The 25,795-nt window shown below is 44.1% G+C and overlaps 1 protein-coding gene across 5 annotated transcripts in view; it reads left to right on the top strand.

Annotated features, from left to right (window-relative positions):
- DGCR2 (DiGeorge syndrome critical region gene 2) overlaps positions 1 to 25,795 on the top strand; it is a 58,761-nt gene that overhangs the window by 16,365 nt on the left and 16,601 nt on the right. For 2 of the 5 annotated variants that reach the window (XR_014542420.1, XM_083590277.1), the window contains exons 2-7: positions 4,559 to 4,591; positions 14,834 to 14,956; positions 20,686 to 20,811; positions 21,837 to 22,047; positions 22,927 to 23,003; positions 25,472 to 25,648. Coding sequence is in view for 4 of the 5 variants with exons in the window: in XM_083590277.1 (XP_083446403.1) it covers positions 4,559 to 4,591; positions 14,834 to 14,956; positions 20,686 to 20,811; positions 21,837 to 22,047; positions 22,927 to 23,003; positions 25,472 to 25,648 (747 nt within the window). In the remaining variant the exon portion in view is untranslated. The remainder of the gene's footprint in view (positions 1 to 4,558; positions 4,592 to 14,833; positions 14,957 to 20,685; positions 20,812 to 21,836; positions 22,048 to 22,926; positions 23,004 to 25,471; positions 25,649 to 25,795) is intronic. The other 3 variants (XM_083590278.1, XM_083590279.1, XM_083590280.1) reach the window with 3 other exon arrangements.

Here is a 25,795-nt window from a genome sequence, read left to right as displayed (position 1 = left end):
TGTGACCACTTCCATCCAATGTATTATGTTGAGGCAGGGCATATGTACCACTGGAGCCTCCATGAGTCTGAATTTGTACTGCACATATATATGTATTCTGAACATCAGCACAATCATATTATTAGAATATGTTTAATAATAGGGCTGCTTCTCAGAGAATTTAGTTGATTGATCCATTTTACATAGGTGTAAAACCAATAGCTTTGAAGCCAAACTAATTCTGAGTCCTTCATAGGTAGTGTTAGTAGTTTGCGCTCGTTTGACTTTTTCTTGTGCTAGCACTTTGCTTAGGATTTTTCCCTTGTTTACTTGCCATCATGAGGTAATAGTTCTTCTGCAATGCAAAGTAAGTAGTTCATTTACTAAACTGCACCAATATTTTGGAAGGAAGAGAAGTATTTGAGCCAGATTTCTGCATTGTGTAATCTGCAGCTCTGTTTAGGCATTTGGGTTTTCTTGCTTTCCTTCATATTTTGGAAGAACATGAGGTGCTTGGAAAATATACCCCTCTTTTCAGCATTTGAAAAAAGGTCTCTTTGTTTTTGAATGCACCACATCTTCAGCAGAGGGGGAGGCCCGAGGAATTTAGAACCAGGGATTCGGTTCACCCACTTAAAAAAATGTCCTTGCCAATCCTGATGTTCAGCCAAAATGACACATTTCTTTAGCTTATTGTGTTGATCTTACTGGCACAGCAACTGGCTTCTTCTGAACAAAGGGCAAAATTGCAAATGCTCAGTTTGGGAACGAGAGACTTGCAAGGATAAAGGTGAAGCTGGGGCAGACCCAAGTTCATGTGCAGCTCTTCAGATTGCTCAGGGCTGTGCTCCTCAAACTGCCCTCATGAAATAAGCCCCATTCAGGATTTCTTCTTCCAGTGATATGGGTGCATCAGTTGTTTAAAATCTAAAAAGAGGCTGCTGGATCAAGCCAGTGGCCCATCTAGTCCAGCATCCTGTTCTCACCGTGGCCAGCCGGGTGTCTATGGGAAGCCTGAAAGCAGGACCTGAGTGCAACAGCAACTCTCCCCACTTGCAGACACCAGCATCTGGTATTGCACCAGCTTACCTCTGACAGTGGAGGTAGAATTATCCTCCATGAACTTGTCAAACCATAAGCAGTGTGAAGAAGTACTTCCTTTTGCCTCTCCTAAATCTTCCAACATGCAGCTTCATGGAGTGTTCCAGTGTTATGTGAAAAAGTGCATTTTCCCCACTTTCTCCATACAACACATGATTTTATATGCTTCCATTATGCTGCTTTTCACTTGCCTTTCCTCTAAACGGCACTATTTTGGGGGATAGTGCAGGGCACAAGACCGGCAGAATATTTCTGATTCCTGCCTACTCAACCAGAGCGGTCAATATTGACCTCCTCCCCTCAGTGGTTGGGCTGTTCCAGGGAGTGAATAAAATTCTTACGGGTGGAAAGGGCACGCGTGAAAAATGAGGGGTGAAAAAAAAGTTTGTGAGCTACAGTGAAAAATATATAATGAGGGGCTATGGGCCTCAGAAATAAAGGGCGTGTACAGATGCGGGTGGCGCTGTGGGTTAAACCACAGAGCCTAGGACTTGCCAATCAGAAGGTCGGCGGTTCGAATCCCCGTGACGGGGTGAGCTCCCGTTGCTTGGTCCCTGATCCTGCCAACCTAGCACCTCAAAGTGCAAGTAGATAAATAGGTACCGCTCCAGCGGGAAGATAAACGGTGTTTCCGTGCGCAGCTCTGGTTTGCCAGAAGCGGCTTAGTCATGCTGGCCACATGACCCGGAGGCTGTACGCCAGCTCCCTCGGCCAATAAAGTGAGATGAGCGCCGCAACCCCAGAGTCGGCCACGACTGGACCTAATGGTCAGGGGTCCCTTTACCTTTACTTACAGAGTACACATCTCTTGCCAATGAGAAACCTCCGTGTTTAATAAGATGCTTCCACAATACAAAAGTGTTCCCTGTATCTTAGTGATTCTTAGTAATGGTGATTGATGATATTTCTTGACTTTATTTTCCATTTCTAAAAAAATTGTGTTGGGGTCAATGATAACTTTATAAGCTCATCAAGGGGTCGGTGAACTCAAAAGGTTTGGAAAACTGCTAAATATTGAAGATCCAGAGATAATTGTGCTGAAGGGCACTATTAGAAGTGACCTTAGCCGACAATGTCTGACCACCAATGTTGCCTCCACATGATTCGATCACCATTCGTGCCACCTTGCAGTCATTCAGCAAGGCCCCTGATCTTCACGAGAGGCTTACTATGGGGATGCTGGAGGAGGAAAATTTTGCTTATATCATCCCGCTTCCAGCTCATTTTTCTCTGGCTCTAACCCTGTGGATGTTTAGAACCATTTTTTTCCTAAGGTGGCAACATCACTGTTTATTTTAAAGCAACTAATATGGTGAAATTGCGTAAGGAAACTTGCAGAAGCAAAGCACGATCTTGCATAATTGTCTGGTCCCAAAGTATTCCGGCCAGTAACAAGAGGGTGCCGTACCTGCAACACTGTCTGTGTTGTTCCTTATTCTGTATGAACATAAAACATAACTTTCTCCATAAACATAAATTATGAGTGTTGGAGCCTAGCCAACCATTCTGTAGTTGACCTGTATTAGAACTCTTATTTATGCAATGTCTTGTACGGTGCACAGCTGCAGAGGTTGAATGCTGCTCTGAGGACACGATTTGGCAAGATCGACTGAGTACAACAGTCCCCTTCACCCAATCTGAGCATCATCTCCCCCCGCCCCCGTCCCAGTATAGTTGATCAAAGAGTATTGCTATCCAATGTCTGGGACTCCTACAAATGTTCTCTGTGTTCTCCTCTTAAATTTCTTTGAAGATACTACTTTATACTGTCAGAAGGATTACCAGCATAGCCTTAATTTTTCAAATAATATGTTTTGAGTTTCATCATGCACATTTAAGAGCAGATGAAAAGGGTGCAATAAGACATAGATTGTCTGCATTTAATTTAAACTGCTTGAAGTGCAACCTGCCGGGATGTAGAGACTTGGATCTGTTTTTTCGGTGCCACTTGTTAGCATGTAAGCATATTTAAGGTGTGCGCATATTGTGGACTCCAAATGTTCCAAGTGTTTCTCAGCAATCCTCGCAACAGCTATTTAAGATAGAACAATATTATCCCTGTGATGCAGATGTGAGGGCTAAAAAAAGAGTAGCTTATATTTAGTTGAGTTTATTGGTTGGGGGAAAGCTGCACTGGAGAACAATGGCTATTGGCCATGTTGGAACATAAAAGGCAATATACTTGTGAATTCCAGTTGGGAAAAGCGGTTTCCTCCATATGTTGCTGAGGTTTTCCTTATGTTATCCTGGGAAGCAGGATGCTCTCGCCCACTGTGTTACACCACCACTTGACCTGGAACCAACCAGGTGTTTGCTTGTTTATTTGAGAACATGGCCCTCCAATATTCTTTTCAAAGGCATGTTGGGCAAAAGGGTATATTCAGATATAGACCCAATGGTGCCCAACATGTAGCACTGATCAGTGTTCAAAATTCACCAGGCATGTTTGGCTACTGGCACAGGTCCAATTGCTGCCATGTGGAGATTGCTGGGCACCAGGTTGGCAACCACAGCTTAAAAACCTCTGCCTTAGTCCATAATTAATACCATTTCCATAGTGTGTGTTTCTCCTTGCATACTGGGACAAGTGAATTGTTGTAAGAGCAAGCTACGTCAAACAATGTAGTTGAGATCACACAATCATTGAATTGTGGAATTGTAGCATTGGACCCCAAGGGTCATCTACTCCAACCCTTGGTGAACAGACATTCTGTGGTGGTGACCATGACTTAGGTTTAAGGTGATATCTGGCGCCTAGCTTATATATCTGAGTTTCTAACACCGGCCCTGATGTGGAACTTTAAATGTTGCTAAAACAACAGCCCAGTTTGCACATCACTGTAAACCATGGTTGATGGCTTAGTGCGAACATGCTGCTCTCCCCCGCTTCGCTGCTGCTCGCTAGCATGTGGGGCGAAACAAACCACAATCCCTGATTGAGCGTTTTGTCTGACTTGGGATCATGGCTTCTGTTGTTCCAAACAAACCATGATCTGTAGCCAAGGTTTGCTTTTGGCTTACTGATCATGGTTTGTCTGGGCAAAGCATAAACTGATGAGACATAACAATAAGCCAGGAATTGTGGATCTCTCGCCAGTTGCGGGAAGGAGCAAAGTGAGCGAGATTGGTCTGCTGGTGGTAAACTATTAAAGGTGGCTTACTAAAGGTGTGTGAATGAGGCTAGTAATGTACTAATGCAGGTAATTGTCAGAGTGCATTGCTGAGCTGTGCAGTGGTGGTTAGTTAAATATGCCGGCTCCCTCTTTCCAACATGACCTTTCCTTTGGAAGGTCTGCATTGTGCTCATGAAAGACATTTGACTCTGTGCTTTAGCAGGCATGTGTACCTTGTTGAAGTAGATTAGCTTCATGCCTCCATCCATATTTCATTTTTTTTAAGGGGCAGTTGACCTCTCTGATATTGGTACATTTAAGTCTCCTATTCTTTTGTAAGTTTTCTTTTACATTTCAACCTGCAGGTGCAAGACTAGCTCTGGCAAGACTTCTTTCAGGTGAGTGTTCGATGTGGACGGATTGTTGACAGGGTCAGATAACCTAACCAAATGGTGTTTACAGCTTTTGAATTTAATAATTTTGTGCCATGCTTTTCTTTTTGATGCCCAGTGTGTTCTGCGTATTACATTCTAGCAGTAGGGCACAAGATCCACTAATAAACTAAATTGGTACAATAGATTCAGGACAAAGTATTTTATGTGGTATGTAATTAGCTTTTGGAACAGCAGAGTAGAATAGATAGCTTTAAAAGACAAACAGGCAGATACCTGGAAGGTGGGTCCAATTGTAGCTGTTGACCAGAATGCTAGTTGGTGGGGAGGCTGTTGCATTCAAGCCCTGCTGGTGGGCTTTTCAGATATGTCTGATTGGCTACTGTGGCCAGCAGGATGGTAGACTAGGAGGAGAAGTTTGGTCTGCATTTGCTTGCTTCCCTCTCTATTCGTCTCCTGCTGTTATATTGTGTCTATTACAATGCAAGCCTGTGGGCAGGGACTGTTTTGTGTTATACTTCCTGCCACGCTGCTTAATTTTTTTAGGTGCCTTTAGGTGTGACCCTGTAGATATTGCTGAATTACAACTCCCATAAGCCTCAGCAAGCATAGCCAGTGGCCAGGGATGATGGGAGTTGTAGTTCAGGAGCATCTGCAGGCCCAAAGGTCTCCCCACAACTGCTTCAAAAGATTCTCCAAACTTCAGGAGTGACACTTGTGGTGCAGGGATGAATGGACTTTGTGGAAAGGGCTGCCCTGATCATTCTGCTGAGTGTATAGGTATTTGCACCCCAGCCATTTTATTTCCACGTGTCATATCTTTTTCTTAAAGGAAATCTTGAAAGCCTTGATGCATTTCATTTAATTTGGTGCAGAAAACTCTTTGAGGAGCTTCTCTTATGCCATTTTGGTTAGTTTTTTTTTTTAAGTTGGAAGAACTCGAATCTGCCTCAGACTCTTTAAGCAAGCCCTTGAATCTCACAATGCAGGCTTGACATTTTGCTTGACACAGCTTGCTATACTGTCAAGATGTCTTTCATAAAAAACCCAAACCTGCCGACATGTGAGGGCTGCTGAAAAGCCTCTGCTGTGAATCCATACGCCTTGGGCTCATCCCATCAGTTGCGAAATATGACATGGTAGCCCTTGGAAATCCAGCCCAAAGATGTGAGAAGCTTTCATGGTTATGCTAACTCCCTCAGACTTGTCCAGTAGTTTTAACTTAATATGGTTGCTTAATAGTCATGCTATTAGGATTTGGAAGCTTTTCCTCTGCTGAAGGATTTGCTTGGAAAGTTTGAAGTGGTTCAGCTAATGCTTACACTTCAACTTGCCCTGTTTCCTTCATGCAAGTAAGCGCATGAGCGTGAGCACTATCAGTGACACAAACTTAGATATATAAGCTAGGTGCCAAATGGCTCCTTAAATCAGCGTTACCGTTGCCAAAACAGAATGCCTGGTTGCCATTTTTGGACCAGACAGCTCAAAAGTTGAATTTTTCAGTGCGACTTTTTGGTTCCTGAAATTCATTCTGATTGTGCAGATAAAATATGAATGATACAGTGGTACCTCTGGTTACGAGTGCTTCAGGTTACGAGCTCCACTAACCTGGAAGTAGCTGCTCCTGGTTGCGAACTTTGCCCCAGGATGCGAACGGAAGCGGGAGGCCCCATTAGCAAAAGTGCGCCTCAGGATAAGAACGGTTTCAGCTTAAGAACAGACCTCCAGAACGAATTAAGTTTGTAACCTGAGGTACCACTGTAGAATTCTACAGCATGTGTTGCTAGTGTGTTAAAACAGTCAAGATCCAAGGATCCCTAGGCATGCACCTCCAGATGGTGGAGACAGTGGCTGATAGCCAGGTATAAAATGCGCCTGACGCTTGGCTAATTTTGAACGCTGCTTTGAAATCTATATGTTTTTAATGGGGCAGCCCAGACTTTGATCTAGTGTTGGCATGGGGGAGGGAACAGGTTTCTTGTGCCTTTAGTGGCTGCATGGCAGGCAGAAATACAATAGGCTAAGCCTTTTATAGTATGAACATACAGTTATGGGAAAAGCTTCACTATGGCTGTATTGTCTAATTTTGTATTATGCCATGCCTCCACTCCCCATGGGAGGCAGCTCTGTTGAATTTTGTCATGCCCCCTTGGCAACCTGCAGCACTCCCTCAAAATTCGAAGTGTGCCCACTGGTCCAAAAATTTTGACAACCCCTGGTCTACAGCCTGCTGCAGTTTCTCATGCTGCAGCTGTTAACTGTTAATGTCCTACTGTAGGGACAGTCACATTTTCTGGCATAAGAACATGCACTCGCCCAGCTTCAAAATTGGTAGAACTCATTCCAGAGTTTTATCAGCGTGAACATAAAGGAAGTGTGGTACACCACTGGCAGTGAACAATAGGGGCGAGGGGACAGGGTCTTAGGAGTCCTTTCTGGTGTGATGATTGTAGTGATAAAAGCCTATCCTAGTTCTCATCTGTGAAACGCTGGAGGGCTTGCTTGAAGCATCCAGCTCTCTGCTTTCCTTTTAATCTCCTGTTGGTTCTGCAGTGGCTGCATTGCAGTGCATGTTTTGATCTCAAGCAGTAGAGGCACGAACAGACTGAAAGTGGTTACTGTGCAAACCTAAAAAGAACAGTGGTCAAGGAGTTGGGATCTAGGGATGTCTCAAAGAATCATAGAATTGTAGAGCTGGAAGGAATCATCTAGTCCAGTCTCCTGCAATGTAGGAATCTCAACTAGATCATACATGACACATGGCCGTCCAACCTTTGCTTAAAAACCTCCAAGGAAGGAGAGTCCACAACCTTTCAAGGATGTCTGTTCCACTGTTGAACAGTGGAATACTGTCAGAAAATTTTCCCTGATGTTTAGTATGAATCTCCTTTCTTGTAACTCGAATCCATTGGTTTGGGTCCTACCCTCAAGAGCTGGAGAAAACAAGCTTGCTCCATCTTCCATGTGATAGCATTTTAGATATTTGAAGATTGCTATCATATCTCCTCTCAGTATCTTCATTTCCAGCCTGAACATACCCAGCTACCTCTTCTGTTGCTCATAAGGGTTTACCTTATGGTTTCCAGACCCTTGATCATCTTGGTTGCCCTCCTTTGCACATGTTCTAGCTTGTCAGTATCCTTGATTTGTGCCACCCTGAACTAGACACAGTATGCTAGGTGTGGTCTGACCAAGGCAGAATAGAGTGGGACTGTTACTTACCTTGATCAAGACACTATACTTCTGTTCATGCTGCATAACACTGTTGACTAATGTTAAGCTTGTGGTCTACTAAGACCCCTAGATCCTTTTCACATGGTGTCCCCCATTTTATATTTGTGTAGCTGGTTCTTCCTGCCTAAGTGTAGGACCTTACATTTGTCTCTGTTGTTGATGGTAACAGCTTTTGTCTGTTTTGTCTGGTTGCTCCTGGATTACAAGCTGTGCCTGGGAAGTTCTTTTTCACCATTTGAGTGGAAAGATGGTGACTGTTTTTCGTGGTTGGGATTCCTCAGGTGTTTTCTCAGATGTGAAAGAGATGGACATGAATGTTGTTGTCTACTCTTGAGTTGTTGATCAGGACAGCTGAGAACATAAACATATTCCTTGCCCTGTGTGTAGTCCTTTTCATGGCAAACTCTAGGTCAATTCGCAGATGTACTTTTGCTTATTTAATACATGAATATGCCACTTTTTCCTCCAAGGATCTCAGGGTGGTGTACATGATTCTTCCCTCCTTATTTTGTCATCGCAACAACTCTGTGAGTTGGCTAGGCTGCGAGATAGGAACTGGTCCGACATGACCCAGTGAACTTCATGGCTGAGTGGGAATTCAAACCCTAATCTCCCAGGTCATTGCCCAACACTATTAACCATAACACTACAGCTCCCATTGTCCATGGCCATTGACTTAACCAGCTGGGGTTGATGGGAGTTGTAGTCCAGCATCTGGGGACCTGACGTTGATGAACACTACACTAGTTTAAATAATGTGGGTAATGACCTGGAAGTGCTTGCTTTTGGAACTGTATAAGAGGCTTGGCAAAGGTTGACTTCTGGTCATGTAGTTCTGTCACCTTAGGGTTGACCTTCAAATTCTTTTTTGGAAGATCAGTACTTCCAAGCCTTTGCCCTATAGTCTTTGTATACAGCCATGGCCTGTTGAATTCAGCGGGACTTTTGTGTGTGTGTGTGTGTGTGTGTGTGTGTGTGTGTATGCATATTTAACCACCCCCAACCTGGTCCCCTCCAGATGTTTTGAACTACAACCTGCACCAGTCCAAGCCAGCACGATGTGCTGCTGAAACTGATGGGAGGTTCAGTGCAAACATCTGGAGGGCACCAAGTTGGGAAAGGCTGAATATAGGACCTGGTCACATGTAGAACATATGTTGAACTACTAAAGATTTCTTTGAGACAAACTGTCTTCACATTGTCCATGCTCATCATGTATAAACTTCATTGTGGAATAATGCTTAACAATTGGCTGTGTTGCTAACAACATTAGCCTCTTAACAATGTCCCATCGCATCAAAAAGCTTGCATTGTCAGATACTTAGCAAAGGACTGCGGCTGTTCTTTCCTTTAAAAAGTAGTCTTATTTCAAACAAAAGTAATACTTAGCTAGCTTCTGTGCTAGAAACCCAAAACCAATAGCTGCTGAACGTAATGAGGTGTTTGTGGTAGGCCGGCAATTACACCGTGTAAATGTTTGTTCTTTGCTCTACATGCTACAAGGGAGAGATTGAATATGTGAATAAGATTATATAGCCAGTCCTGAGATGCAGCAGCCCTGAAAAAGAGAGCAGCTGCTTCATCCTAAAAATGTGAGCTGGCTTTTATCTGAAGCCCTGGGATGATTAACTGACACAGCATTTTGTGCATTTATTTGGTGTTGCAACAAGTCTTTGGGACACTTTCCACTTTATATTTTTTCACTTGGGTGTGAATTTCAGAGTACGTACAGAATCCATGCATGTTCTTTCATGGAGGGCCGCACATGCATGCTTAAATTGCTTTCCTTGGAGAAGTGCATCAAACTGACAGCTGGAACTGGGCTCTGCTTCCCAAGTATTTCTCCAGGACAAACTGCACTTTAAAAGAACATTTGCGTACCATTCTCAAATGTGCTGGTGCATCATAACTGTTTTGTATTTTGGTTGTTAGTTCAAAATCTAGAATGCAAAATGTAGATGCCCCCTCGAAGTTTTGCTAGAACTCCCATTATCTTCACTGGCTGCCCAGTTCGAAGTGCTGTTTTTGACTTTTGAGGCTCTTCATTGATATGGGGCCACAGTATCTGAAGGACTGCCTCTTCCCATATGTACCTGCCTGTTCTATGAGGTAATCTACGGTGGCTCTGTGCTGAGTACCCTCACCAACTGAGCTGTTTTAGAAACTGAGATATGAAAGCTATGAACTGAATGGCAGCTTAAACCTAGGTTATGGGCGCAGCAACGAATGTAGGTATGGCAGGTTGCTAGAAAGGGCCTTCTTAGCAGTGGCATCCTGTTTATGGAATGCTCTTCCCAAAGAGGTTCTCCTGGTGCCTTTGTCAGTGACCTTTTGTTTGTAAACAAAGCCATTTTTATTCTCCCAGACCTTTAAAATCTCATAGTTTAGCCTCTGAATTTACTCATGGAAATGACTACAAGTTGTATATTGCTGCTTAGGTTTATTAGATCCCTTTTAGCTGGTTTAGTGCTGTGTTCCTTGTGTTTTAGGATTTTTATTTTATTCCCCCCTTGGTTCTTGAATGATTCCCAGAGCACACAGGGTGGTTAATAAATGCAGTAAAATCATTTTGAGAATGGCACATGAGGAGGTTGCCTTAAAATGAATTACACAATGAGTTCATCTAATCCAGGCATCTCCAACCTGCGGCCCTCCAGATGTTTTGGCCTACAACTCCCATGATCCCTAGCTAACAGGACCAGTGGTCAGGGATGATGGGAATTGTAGTCCAAAACATCTGGAGGGCCAAAGGTTGGGGATGCCTGATCTAATCCATCAACTCTGATGGTGACTTTCCATTGTCTCAATGTCTCAAGCAGAGGATCTCTCCTTGTACTCCTGCTTCCTGAGATCCTTTTATGCTGGAGATTAAACTTGGGGCCTTCCTGTATTTAGAGCAGTGGTGTCCAAACTTTTTTGAAAGAGGGCCAGATTTGATGAAGTGGAGGGCCAACCAAAGGGCCAGCCAAAGTTGTTGAGCTTTTAAAGGGTTTTACCCCAGGAAATAAACTGCCACAGGGGCCGGCAGGCCGGATTAGGCCCCCGAAATGGACTTTGGACATGCCTGATTTAGAGCAACCACTGAGCTGTCACTCAACAGGGCCCTAACCACTTCTATGTATTTCTTTAAGATGAGAGATGACTTAAATAACAATAGTTATTATGTACAAAGTGCCTACTAGTAGGTAGCCATTGTACAACAATTGCACCCAAAAGGACAAGCCCTTTCATTTACATTTGTCAGACAAATGAAGGAGTGGCAGGGAGCAGAAGTTATAGGCTATGGAGAACAGAGATGGTTTTAGACATTGGCCTGGTTCACACGTGATGTTAAACAGAAGGTTTAAACATGCATGCACCATTCTTGTTTGACACAAGACACTTATAGTTTGAATTTCAAGTTTCTGTACTGTTAGCACCCTAAGTTACAGACATGGTGATGAGTGACCACAGATCCTATAAACCCAAGTAGTAAGATGCCCTAGTTTAGGTTTTCCCCCCTTTAACCCACAAGATGGTGATGATGGGAGTTTGATCATGGATTGAGCGTTCTTGAGTTCTGGTGATAATCTATATAGCAGCCATCTTTCCTTCATCTTGTGAAGTGTGGTATTTATACAGAACCCAAACTCTGAGTTTGGCATTCCAGCTTTCCTTTGCTTCTGGATGGGTATGACTTTTAGCTTTGCCCAGTTGTGCTGTGTTTCTTTCGCTGTTGTTGCTGGCATTCGTCTGTCTTGAGAGACAGTGGAGTGCTCCTTGGGGAACGGGAGAATCACAGCGCCTGCTGGGGCTGCAAAGACCTGTAGCTCATAACTGTTGCCTCCTGTATTGTTTTTGCTGAAGCGACCTCCCCGGGAGACAAGGCTGGGCAGTGTGTCTGGAGGTCTTGGGCTGCCCAGACAACAAGCTCCCCCTCTGGGCCATGCTGGTGTGGTCCAAAGGAAAGCAGAGCAATACATTTGGCACCAGCTTGGCTGCAGGAGTTGCCGGAAGGAGGCGTACAAGATGCCATCCAGCCGTCTTAGACTATGATAATTATGATAATATGAAAACAAAACAAGCATGCACCCGCAAATGAGTCAAAGCTGTTCTGGCTGTGTTGTAACTTTGCATTGTTGTCTATAGCAGTCTGGCAGATCTGAGTTCTTAGCTGTCTTTGTGACCTCAATGTTCATCCCGAGTAGGCGGTGTGTCAGGCAAGGAAGGCCTATTTTTATTCCCACCCTCTTACTTGAGCTGCTTTCCTGCTCCTTAACAGAGCCTTTCACGCTATCATGAAACTATTTATTTCTCTTATTACCTATTTTATGTGTGGGTACCCTCTGTTCTGATTGCCTCCTCAGTGAGTTTGACCTGTCTTTTTGCATGAGACCTTGAAGCAAAGCAACTTTTGTAAATCAGTTTTTAACTTGGAAGGAAACTACAGTTATGCAACAGTAAAAATAACTGGTGTGTGTTAAAATGGGGTTTTTAAAAATTCTGCTTTGACTTGTAAATATAGGATTGCATGCATTAAAAGCAAGGACTCCTTAAGCTCGAACATTTCCAGGATGTCAGACTGATTCTGCCTTTGATTGATGCCAATTTAGGAAACACCTAGTTCACTTCGGAGGAGAATAACATTTAATGTTTTAAAGCATCAAAGTACTGGCAGATTCTTGCTGCAAGCCTTAACTGATTTGAACTGTAATGAGATGGACTTTTCCTGCTGTGCTGCAAAGGTGATCTTGTCAAGGTTAATGACTGTCTGCCAATTGAATGGTCACAAAAGTCTGTCTGCTACGGCATCCCTTTCTCTGCTGTCCTCACAGGTTCAGGTTCATAGTGGACATTGAGAGCTTTTTGATAATTCAATAAGAGGAATCTAAGCTTGATTAACCTCTTGATATTTAAATATATTTTTGCAGCATTTTCAATTTCAGGAATTTATAGCTGCTTTATATTTTCATTGAGCCATTCTACCTGCTTTTGTCTCAGAATATTTGGCAAGGAGAGAAGTCTAGCAATAGCTAATATATATGGGAAACTCTTGATACCAAGGGCAGGTTTATTTAACTTTTTCCAGGAATGACTCATTGGTTTTAAGGGTATTTGTAACTGAAATCTTTTACAAATGGTGCTGACTGCCACTTTCGTTCCAGAAATCTGGAGCTTTCCCCCCCAAGCCTCACAGTATGATAGAAATTACCTTATTTGTTTGGCAATGCCAACATTTCCTTTCTCTCACTTGATTTATTCAGGGGTGGGGAACCTGTGGCCCGCACAGTGTTGCCAACAGCAACCTCAGCTTCCTGACCATAGGCTGTGATGAAGCTGATTGAAGCTGTAGTTCAAAACATCGGGTGGAGGACCACAGCCCCCCCCCCCACTCCTTCTTTGGAGAATTCCCCACTCCAGAAGATTGCATTCCGGAATGGGGTTTGGCAGGTAGATCTGCCCTGGAAGGTGTACAGAGACTTAATGTTGAGTACGTGTGGGGGAGACAGCATTCAGCAGTGCACATGCTACCTTGTAGAGATCCAAATGCTCCCCAAGATTGTGCACTGAGCATGCACAGTTTTAAAAACCTGTTCAGTGGATCTGTTCCATGAGGCTGGTGTGCACAGCACAAACCCACTTTGTTGGATCAGTTCATAGGAAGCTGCTTTATGCAACTTAGTCAATCTAGCTCAGTATTGCCCACAGTGAGTCCTACCAGGAGATGCCAGGGACTGAACCCTGAGATCTTCTGCATGCAAAACAATTTCCCTGTCAGTGAGCTACAGCTTTCCTAGATGAACTGCTAGGCTTGCGTAACTTTTGATCCAGACTGTTAAGCAGGATCAATCCTCTGATTGCTGCTAACATTTGACTTGTTAACACTCTGCACTGAACATAGGTATGATAGCTCTATGCACTTGTCTTAGTGTGAAAGAGTGTGCACTTGATTTGCATAACTCAGCTATTCTATATCCAGATATATAGACTGTACACTTGTTGAACTTTACATTTGAATAACAGTATGAGGGTACTGCTGAACTATTTGTATACATGGGTACATAAATTGTACATTCATTGAATCGTATAATTCGAAGGGACCCAAGGGTCATCTAATTCAACCCCCATTGCTTGAATTAATATATTAACACCCCTGTTTTGTCTTGCCAGGCTTTTTAAGGATGTCTTACCTGTGCTGCCATGTTTTTGTTGCCTTTGTTCTATGTATCTAGTTTAGGCTAAACTTTTTGCCCCCTGTCACCTTGCCTGAAAAATCCACACTATAAAAGCTGACAAGCTTTGTGATCACCCCACATGCCCTGCAAAGGGTGTGTCTTCTGATTAGAAGACACTTGCAAAATGGGTAATTTGAACAGATGCCTTCAGTCACACTGGTAAGGTAGCTTTTGTGGGCTGTAATTCCAGGAACACTTGCAGAAAATAAGTAGGACCTTGTTGCAAATAAAGACTTCACTCAGGGCTCTGCAGATTTTGAGCAGCTACAGCTCAGCTATAGGGTTTTTTTTAAAAAAATATATTTTATTGAAGTGAGCTGCAACCCAGCTATAGTTGAGGAGGGGGTCCAGATTTATATGTACCACTAAGCTTATGGTTAACAGTAAGATTTATAAACAAGCTGTACACCTTGGTTAACGAGTGAACTTTTATCATAGTTTATAAATTGCTGGGTTTACACATAACACTAAGCCATTAAACCCTGGCTTAGTGTTATGTGCAAAACAGACCATGGTGCACATCAGGCCTCGGTCTGCAGAGTATGTATTTATTTCAGTGAAGTCATGCCTGCTGTTCGGCTATATTAAAAACAACCACCACCTGGTAAAACTTCCTTCTGGTCATTGTATATCAAGTCTTGACCACCATTTTCACCCTAGAAAACTCATAAACAATTGTAAGGGGTTAAACTTTTTGTACTTGTACAGTGGGGATATTAGCCTGAAGTTTCCTAGTAGATCTAGTAGAGCAATTGTTTTCGTATGAAACCTTCAGCTTCCTTCTCCTTGTGTTTTGCAGAACTGCGCTGCATCCCAGGGCAATTCGCTTGTCGCAGTGGCTCCATCCAGTGCATCCCATTGAACTGGCAGTGTGATGGATGGCCCACCTGTGAGGATGAGAGTGATGAAGTTGACTGCCCAAGTAAGTGCACCTGAAAAAGAAGAAAGAATGAATTGTACGCAGCGATGGTTGATGATCATTAGTACTGGTTGGGGGTGGGAGAGGCAGGGAGACCCAACAGTAAGGGGAGCCAGAGCCAGGGTCAGGTATAGTGGGGTATACATTGAATAAATACTAAATATGATGGGAATGACTAAGAAGCTTGGTGGCTGAGGACAGGCTCAGGTTAGTGGGGCAGGGCCCTAATTCACCGGCTTTCACTGATTGCTTGTATATGGGGTGGCCCTTAAAGATGACTTGAGAACTTCAGTTGCTCCAAAATGCAGCAGCCAGATTGCAGGCTGGGGTTTCGTTTAGATCTCATGTAACCCCTGTTGTAAAACAGCTGCACCGGTTGCCAGTTCTTTTCTGGGCCAACTTAAGGTGCTTCCATTAGTATTTAAAGCCCAAAATGACTCAGGCCCCAAATAGCTGAAAGACTTGCCTCCTTTGCTACAGATCCTCTCGGCTGCTGAGTTCAGCAGAAAGAGGTCCCCTTGGCAGTTCCTCTGTCCTCAGAAGTTCAGTGGGTGGTGGCCCAGGAGATGCCAGTTCTCTGTTGCAGCCTCTGAGCTGTGACTCCCCACAGAGGTGTGCCTGGCATCTTCACTATAGAGCTTTTGGTGAATGCTGAAGATGCACCTCTTTACCCTGGCTTCTGACACTCTGGGCGTATGTGACCCACTTTGTGACTGTAAGCTGTTTTAATCTAGTACTGTGTTTTAATGCTGTAACCTTCCCTGGAACCTTAGGGTGAAGGGTAGGTAAATAATAATAATAATAATAATAATAATAATAATAATAATAATAATAATAATAATAATAAAAAAATACCACACCATCAGGAAAGCTTTATGGCACTTACTACATATTTGCAAGCAAATTCTGGTTAGGAAATTGTGTCTGAGAGTTCCTATTGCAACTTCATTTCTTCTCAGAGGCTGTAGTTTAATTTCCCCCTTTATTGCTATTTGTGGGCTGTATTTCAGGGTCTACCTGAACACATTGGTGCCCTTTTATGGAGGCTTTCTATCCAGTTAGTCTGTACACTTCTGAAAAAGCTGGAGTCATAACTCATTTTTCAATGGCATGCTTCTCAGATTTCACACAGAAACACCTTTGGATGAGTCATGTTTAATATCAAGTGTAAAGTCTTAACATGTGTAGATGCATCATTATTTTTTGAAGCTGGCTTCTACTGAAGTTGGAAATTCAGAATCCTTGGAAGAGAGGGAATATGCAGCGTGCAGTTCAGTATACTCAAAGTGCCTGGCAAGATTACATAAGAGACATACTTTTTTTATCATCTGTGGACAGTTGCCAGCTATTTTCCTGTCTTCACCATTTGTGTTCAGTACAGATGGAGAGCTCTGCTTGTCTTGACAGTCCTAATTTGTAACATAACAGCTGTTTCTAGGCATTTTGATTTAAAACAACTCTGCTATGTATATGTCTACATAAGTGAATCTGAGCAAGCAGGCCAGGAATAGGGAGATTCTGTTATGGGATGGTAGGAAGGCAGCTTGCTTTGGGTAGAGAAGCTGAGAGTTTGGTGCCTAGCTTATATATTTGAGTTTCTAACCCTAGATGTCAGGTATGCAATCTAAGGGGCTGTAAAGCCATAATGTTTGTACTTTAGGGATCAAAAATATCAAGACAGTTAGACCCATTCCATTTCCACAAATTGGGGGGGGGGATCTTAAATGTGTCTTGGTGGGAGTCATTACTTCAGGGGTCAGCAAACTTTTTCAGCAGGGGGCCAGTCCACTGTCCCTCAGACCTTGTGGGGGGCCGGATTATATTTTGAAAAAAAATATGAACGAATTCCTATGCCCCACAAATAACCAAGAAGAGATGCATTTTAAATAAAAGGACACATTCTACTTATGTAAAAACACCAGGCAGGCCCCACCAATAACCCAGAGATGCATTTTAAATAAAAGGACACATTCTACTCATGTAAAAATACACTGATTCCTGGACTGTCCGCAGGCTGGATTGAGAAGGCGATTGGGCCGCATCCGGCCCCTGGGCCTTAGTTTGCCTCCCATGCATTACTTCCTCCATTCCATAACCCACATGGCATGTGAGCAGCAGACAGAACGGTTAAGGCGTTCTGAGTGCATACTCATTATTTGCCAGCTTTATATCACTGTCAGGCCCCCGCCGGCAAAAAAAGAGACTCCTCTTGCTCACTGTACAAATTTTATTTTTAACATCCAAATTCTGTTAAAATCCAGCTTAACTTTAAGCCCCCGACACTCAAAACATTTTCTTTTTCTTAACATCAAACCCAAATAACTAGGAGCATCTGTAGCTCAGCAGTTTTGTATCTTTGATCTTTTGCTCAAAAAGGGGATGAAGTCACTGGCTGCCGCTAACTTGCCTGTGTGCTCGAAATTACTGGGAGGATTTGTATAGCATGTATTCACAGCTCCTTTTCTTTTGCTCTAAGTCTTAGTCACATGAAATAATGTCCCGCTGGGTCTTGTTTGAAAACCGGCAGATTTTACCAGTTCAAACAGCGATAGTATCAGTGTCCCAACACCTAGAGCACTGAGTATCATTGCTGTGGCTATTTAAGTTTCTTATCCAACTTTATGAACACAGTAAATGGCAATTCTTTCTTCCTCCCCTGATTCATTTACTTGATGCCAAATCAAATGCTTTCCCCCCAGACATTCAGTCTTGGTAGCTCTGAATACTTTGCAGAGGTTTAATGGCTGTTTGTTTGTTTTTTTAAAAGTAGCACCACGATGTAAATGTTATAGCACTAATACAGGGGTTGGCAAAGCAAGGGTCGCGGGCCGGATCAGGTCCAATTGCCTTCAGGATCCGGTCTGCGGACCATCCATGGATCGGCGTGGGGATTCTGTTTGTTTGGGCTGCGCCATTTCCCCCCTGCGCCATATTCCCCCCTTCTCCCTCACACACATTGCGGCGCCGCCTCCTCCCTCCCTCCTCCTGGCTTCTCCCTGCCCTGCCTAGAGGAGGAAGGGGGCTGGGCTGAGCTGTCTGAGCGCCAGTAAGCAGCCCCTCTCCGAAGCCAGCCCTTCTGTGCTGCTCATCTTCCCTCTGCTGCTACCACTGGTGCACCTGTGGGCCAGAGAGCTGATTGGACGAGCTCGCTCTGCCTACCCACAAGAAGAAGCAGCGGCGGCGCAGCAGTAGCAATCCCTGGGAAGGTAAGCGCAGCGGTTGGGGGTTGGGGAGGAGAACTACTTGCTCCCTTCACCTCTTCCAGCCCCCCCCCCCGGTGCCACTTCTCCAGCCCAGAACAAGGTCTGAGGGACAGTGGACCAGCCCGCGGCTAAAAAAAATTGTCAACCCCTGCACTAATACAAATAAAAACAATACATTCTTGTGCAGTTACTGTGTACTAGTTTTCAGTAAATGTTTTAAGGCACTTTGGCTCTTTCCTAGTGAGAAAGTCCTGTCCCTGGCAGCCACTCGCTTTGTTTCAGAAGGCAGGGACACGGAACTGGGTCTCCAGTGAAGCTCTTTAAGATGTTGTCTCTCCGTGGAAACTTAAGCAGAGATAGATGAGTTGTCTTTCACTTTCCTGGCAGTCTTAAGCTCCCCTCCATGACCCCTTCTTTTGCAATTTCACATTTTTCTGACAGCCCTATTATCAATTTCTTTTCTGCTGTAGGGGGCAAAGGGCAAGTAAGCTGGCTGTGCACCAAGTGAGTGAATGTGTTCTAGTGCTGACAAAACATTTGCAGATTTTGCGTCCATGCAAGAGGTCAAAGAGCTGTGATTCCAGTTTTGCTGACTGTTCCATGAACTCTTCGAAGTGTGATCCCCTGGCCAAAGAACTTTCAGAGGAGAACAGCAGAGTTGTAATTCCACACAGTGAATGTAAACAGCTCTGCACAACCATGTTTTAACCACCCTGTTTCTTAATGCTTTCCATTTTTGGGGGACACACACTGAATAATTGTTAGGGATGGCTCAGTCAGTAGAGCATGGGATTGGAGCCTGACATTCCACAAAAGATTTCTGTTATCGCAGAGGGTTTGACTAGATGACCCTCGTTGTTGTTTCCAACTCTACAGTTAATTCTTTGAACTGTTAATCCTGGGAGACTTTTTGTGCTCAAAGAAACAGGGATTGCATCCTACTAAATTTGAGTACAGCCACTGAAGTGGACTTAGGTTGGTCAACTCTGCTACTTTCAGTGGGTCTGTTTTGAGTATGGTAAAGGTAAAGGACCTCTGGATGGCTAGGTCCAGTCAAATTGGACTTTGTGGTGCTCATCTAGCTTTCAGGCCGTGGGAGCCAGTGTTTGTCCACAGACAGCTTTTCCGGGTCATGTGGCCAGCATGACTAAACTGCTTCTGGCACAACGGGACACTGTGATGGAAGCCAGAGCTCATGGAAACACTCCTTACCTTCCCACCACAGCAGTGCCTATTTGCTCGCACCGGTATGCTTTCAAACTGCTAGTTTGGTAGGAGTTGGGACAGAGCAACAAGAGCTCACCTCGTTGTGTGGATTCGAACTGCCAACCTTGCCACTGGCAAGCCCGAGTCTCAGTGGTTTGGACCACAGCGCCACCTGTGTCCCTGCACCTGTGTCCGTCAGTATCATTAACTGGGTCCAACCCTACGTCATTTTCAATTCATCATGCGTGTGTCTGTGCTAATTTGCTTGCAAGTGGGTGTGGCTACCCCTTTCAGGTTGGCAGAGTCTGGTAGCAAATGGCAGCAAGGGGTAAATCAGATCAGATCTGTATTGTTATGGTCCATGACCCACATTAATGAAGGTTTGAAAGGTCATCAGTGTCTCTGCCCCATGAACTACTTGAGAGAGCATGTCGCAGTGGAGATTACTGGCTACCAGGTTGGCAACCACGGCTCAAATACCTCTGCCTTAATTAATGCTATTTCCATTTCCACTATGCGTGTTTCTCTTTGCACACTGGGAGAAGGGAATGGTTGTAAGAGCAGGCTATGGTTGAGCAGTGTAGTTGAGATAATAGAATTGTAGACTTGTAGCACTGGAAGGGATGCAAAGAGTCATCTTGTCCAGCCCTTTGGCGAATAGACATTATGCTGTGGCGACCGTAATCAAGATTTAAGGTGCCACTTGGGGCTTAGCTTCTATAACTGCATCAACTGACAATTCTCTGGTCATGTAATGACCATCAGTGTATTTTAGGGAGGTCTTAAAACTGACTCGATTTGTACCAGCAATCTGCTAGGTATCTAGATCCCAATTTATTAGAGCTTTAATGACGACAACAAAACCTCGAATTTTGCCTGGTAGCTAATAGAGAACCAGCACAAATCTTTCAACACCGGTGTAATGTGTAAACCTGGGTGTCCCACAAAGCTGCGTTTTGCACTAGCTGCAGCTTCTGAACCAGGCACAAGGATATCCTCATGCGTAGTAAGTACATTGCAGTAGCCTAAATTATGACGTAGCCAATCTATGTCATGGCAAAGTTGTTGGGAGGACAACAGAGCACTACGGGTCCCCCAAACCTGCCCTAACACTCTTTTCTGCTTTCTTTTGGGAAATGTTGGTCTGTTCTCTGTAGCCTAAGAATCTTCTATTTGCCTGTGCCCACTTGGAGCTGTCTTTGCCTGTTTGAATGTTGGGAAGGATTTATGACAATATTTTCCTTTCAGCAGCTGAATGAAGAAAAAAAAAAGCTAATGGTTCTCACACAGTGTCACTAAGAATGGGCCATGTCTCACTTTTAGATTTTACTGGGGACCAGCGCACTTACCACGGGAAGGATAATGCGGATTCCAGGCACAATCGCGGAAGAGGAGGGGACACGACCCGCTTCCACACCGTCAATGTGGCACAGCCAGTGCGGTTCAGCAGTAAGTTGCAGACTTGAAAGCAGGGTTGAAATTCCCCCTAAGTTGCCGGCTGCAGGTCCAGGCACGTGCTTCTTAAAACTGCTTCCATGTGTACGCAAAGTATCTTATATTAAAGCTCCCTAACGTCCCTTGGCAATTTAGTCTGAGCTGTTTTTGTGATAAGATTCTCTGAACATTTAGAATAAAGTATAACATAGGAATGGGGAACTTTGGGCCAGGCAGCTCTTTCTGGCTTTTGGGATTCTCCCCAGGTCACAACACCTCTGTACTCTTTGGCAATCACTTGTAGCCGAGTAAGATTGTCTTCCATGAACATGGTCTTAACAGTGAGTCTGTAAGCGACTGTGGAGGCCAATTCTGGATTCACACGTCCTTCCACAGCGGGGACATAGGTTTCCGGGTGGGAGTTAATCATAGTGAGGGTTTTCCACGCATTCCTTCCTCTTAGTACATTTCTCCCTTTCGTCCTGAGTTCGAGCGTCTTCAAAACCCATGATACCTTTGGTAAAAGTTGTTCTCCAGTTGGAGCACTCGCAGGCCAGTGTTTTCCAGTTGTCGGCGTTTGTTCTACATTTTTTTAGATTTGCTTTGAGAGAGTCTTTGAACCTCTTTTGTTGACCACCAACATTACGCTTACCATTTTTAAGTTGGGAGTAGAGTAGTTGCTCTGGAAGACGATAATCAGGCATATTCCCTGGCTGGATTGTATTCTTGAACTGTCACAATGTCTCTTGCTTGCCTTCATGGGGAGATGTGGGTGTTTCTTTTTCGAAGCCTCTAATTTTTTGTGTGGCTGGATTCCAGTGTTCTGTACAAGGGCAGGAGACACATAAGTTGCATGAGAAAAATTGTGTATGGAGAGATTGTTAACCACCTGAGCCCCTGCCTGAAGTCTGCCCTGCCTAGGCACGTGAGCTTTCCACCCAGTGAGGACTGGGCTGATGCTAATGTTTTCAGAAGTGATGAATCAGGTTGAGATCCTAACTGGGGGGGATTGTTTCCCTTCTCTCCTTTATGTTTCCTAGGGAAGTGCCCGTCCGAATGGCATCACTACGAGGGCACGGCTAGCTGCTACAGAGTATACTTAAGTGGCGAGAACTACTGGGACGCCGTCCAGACCTGTCAGAGGGTGAATGGATCCCTGGCCACTTTTACAACTGACCAGGAGCTCAAGTTTATCTTGCAGCAGGAGTGGGACTCGCAAGATAAAGCCTTTGGGAGGAAAGACCAGAGTAGGTGAGTGAGCATGCACGGAAGAACTGAATTCCCACTGGCAACACATGGACAATTATGGGTGGATATGTTAAGGATAAATATGGGACAAGTTACATTATGCTATGTGAAGATCCAAACTAGAATGGAATCCATGTCTTAATGCAGGTATCGAGAAATCTAAATGCTCATTGACCGGGGGTGGGGGATTGGATAGGTGTACCATTTAAATTAAATGCATTCTTTAAAACAAACAAACTAGTGTGTGTGTGTGTGTGTGTGTGTGTGTGTGTGTGTTTGCAATATATATTTGATCTTCCTATATACATAAAAATGTAAGGCTGTCATCACACAGTCTCTATTGCAGGATTTGTAGCACCAAATCACAATCCTGGATTTTTGTGAAGGAGTGGGCTTGGGAAGGTGGAAAATGAGCTGAGTAGTTTCATGGAAGGGGAAGCTCTAGGGAGTTAATGTGGGGGGCGGGAATGGCAGGGGGCTGGACAAACTACAATCACCAGGATTCTTTGGGGGAAGCCATGACTGTTAGAAGTGATGTGATAACTGCTTTAAATGCATAACACTAATGGGGCCTTAGTCACTCTTCCCAGTCCATGTGATGGGTATTATCTGAAGAGATTTCATTGCAAAATACTGGATTTGAAAGTTTAACTGAGATTTACAGCAACATTAGCATGGCTCTGGTGTTCCCTAGCTTTTGCAAGGATTGATATGTTAGCGACAGTCAGCTTTCAGCTTGTCTAAATAGGAAACCTCAGGAAAGAGAAGAGCTTAGTAACCATGCTTAGGAGCTTTTCAACTTACCTTTTAGGATTTTGCTTTTTTGCATAATTTGTTTTTTCCTCCCTCGGGTTTACAAAGCTTACGCATTTCTGATTGTAGGTTCTGGGTCGGATACCAGTATGTCATCACAAACCGAAATCATTCTCTGGAAGGTCACTGGGAGGTTGCTTACAAAGGTAAGATCCAAGAAATGAGCGGTGAGCTCTTGTGTCACTTGGCTAAGAATTGATGCCATCTAAAGCATGTATTTGTGTTGCTGTTGTTGTTGTTGTTGCTGCTGCTGTTAATGTTATTAATGATGGCTTGTTAGTTGCTTGTTGCCCAAAGGTCTCCAAATGACTTAGAACACATTTAATATAAATAATTATACTATCCAAAACAACAATCCCCATAATAGTCATATGAAGTTTGGGCAGCACACTAGTAGCAAAACAACAGCCTCTCCCTCTAACAAAAGGCCAATGGAAACAGCTAAGTCTTTACATGGTCTTGTAAAGTTATCAGTGAAGGTGCCAGGTGGATTTTTGCTGCTAAGCACATCTTACAGAAGTTTTCACAGTTCTTGAGTGCCTTTCTGCACCACCCAGTCCTCCTCTCCAAACCTAGCCTCAATAAATTATTATTTTGGCCAGGCTCTTTGGATTTATGGGAACCTAATACAACTTTGGGACGCGGGTGGCGCTGTATGGGATGCGGGTGGCGCTGTGGGTAAAACCTCAGTGCCTAGGACTTGCCGATCGCATGGTCGGCGGTTTGAATCCCCGCGGCGGGGTGAGCTCCCGTCTTTCGGTCCCAGCTCCTGCCCACCTAGCAGTTCGAAAGCAACCCTAAGTGCAAGTAGATAAATAGGTACCGCTTTATAGCGGGAAGGTAAACGGCATTTCCGTGTGCTGCTCTGGTGCCGGCTCGCTAGAGCAGCTTCGTCACGCTGGCCACGTGACCCGGAAGTGTCTCCGGACAGCGCTGGCCCCCGGCCTCTTAAGTGAGATGGGCGCACAACCCTAGAGTCGGACACGACTGGCCCGTACGGGCAGGGTACCTTTAATACAACTTTGTATTTTAGTGTGGTTGGTGGTCTAAGCATCAACACAGTGTTAACAGTGATAAGGAAATCTGATCAAGTGTTTAATGCCTTTTTTAACTCAAAGGCTGGCATAATGTTTTTTTGGGCAATCCTGCTTTCCTCCCAAAGCTAGCAATAATACTGCCATCTGGCGGCAGAACCGCTGAAAGCAATTGGCTTTTGATTTGTTGTTTAAATGCTAATTTATAAAAGGAGCAAAAAGCAAAAGGGATTGCTCAGCAGTTGACAATTATGTGGCATGTTTGAATGAGGAAATTATTTTGCGTGAAAGAAAATGCTCACCTGTCCTAACACACGACAAATCAAAGCTTCTACTGGTCAGAAGTTTCGGCGTTTAGGAATCCGAACCGATGGATTCAAACTACAGGAAAGGAGATTCTCACTAAACATTGGGAATACTTTTCTGATGGGAAGAGCTGTTTGACGTGGAATGGACTCCCTTGGGAGGTGATGGACTCGCCTTCATTGGAGGTTTTTAAACAGACAACCATCTGTCAGGGATTCTTTAGCTGTGGTTCCTACACTTTGGGGGGTTGGACTAGATGACCCTTGGGGCCTCTTCCAATTACAATTCTATATCAGTGTATATCCTTCTTTAAAGTTTCCCTTTCCTGTACCCCAGCTTTGTAAATGAAGTCTTGGAGGTTGCACAGTATTCAGCCAGCTTATTTTATTTATGCAAGAGTTTCTGCGTTCCCGTTTAAGTATTACTCAGGGTGCCTTCTGACAGTTTTGAAAACACAATATCATCCTAAAACAATGCTTGATACAAATACAGCAGAGATGGATACAGGAAATAAAATGCCATTTTTTTTAGAAAACCATTAACTGCCCTGCAAGGCAAAAGTCTGTTAGAATGAAACTGACTCCACTAACCAGTGGAATATCACAAGGGTGCATATACAGTGGTACCTCGGTTTACAAACTTAATCCATTCTGGAAGTCGGTTCTTAAACCGAAACTGTTCTTAATCCGAGGTGCGCCTTCCCTAATGAGGCCTCCCGCTGCTGGTGCCCTTCTGCCGTTCGGATTCTGTTCTTAGACTGAGGTACAGTTCGCACACCGGGACACTATTTCCGGTTTTGTGGAGTTTGTAAACTGAATCGTTTGTAAACAGGGCTGTTCTTATACCGAGGTACTACTGTATATGTCCTTCTTTGTGTGCTAATCCACTGGATTTATACTTCCCTTAACCTGCTTTGGCCTTCTTTGGAAAAAAATGCAATTTTTTAAAAAAGGTATATGCTGTTTGAATTTAAAGAGCAAGGACTCATGTGCAGGAGCCTGGTTTTGTACACTTCTGAGAATAAAGTCAATGTTTGCAACACCTTTTTTAACATTAGGCCCCTGAATGTCTTTGGAATAGAGATATAGCTACAATAGCCTGAAATCAGCCTTCTGATAACGTAGCAAGCTACCCAAGCATACAGAGTAAAGCGTTGGTACATCGCATGAATGACTTTCTCCTTTAAAATGTTCTAAGAGGCAGCAAAGCCGAATTTGTCCACAGGCTCTGCAGCAACAACTTTCTTCTAGTTATGATGCATTTTGTCATTTCAGGTTCATCGGAAGTATTTTTGCCCCCTAACCCTACCTTCAGTACGTCCGTGTCGGAAAACGAAAACATCCTTTGCGCTCAGTTCCAATGTTCCCACTTCCCGACCCTGCGGCACCGCGGTTTTCACAGCTGGTATGCTGAAAACTGCTATGAGAAGTCTTCATTCCTCTGCAAAAGAAGTGAGTCATCCGTTCTGGGTTACACACAAGCTCTTATAAGCACGCAGGAACAGTTACATACTCAAAAGAGCCGCAGGGATGCTCACTAGTGCTGCAGCAGGGGACAGAGAGGCCGAGGCCACCAAGCAAAACTGTATTGTGGTACAG

This window comes from Podarcis filfolensis, assembly GCF_964270895.1.
Source record: "Podarcis filfolensis genome assembly, chromosome: 16".
NCBI lineage: Eukaryota > Metazoa > Chordata > Lepidosauria > Squamata > Lacertidae > Podarcis > Podarcis filfolensis.
The sequence above is the reverse complement of the archived record's forward strand: the minus strand, read 5'-3'. Positions and strand labels throughout refer to the sequence as shown.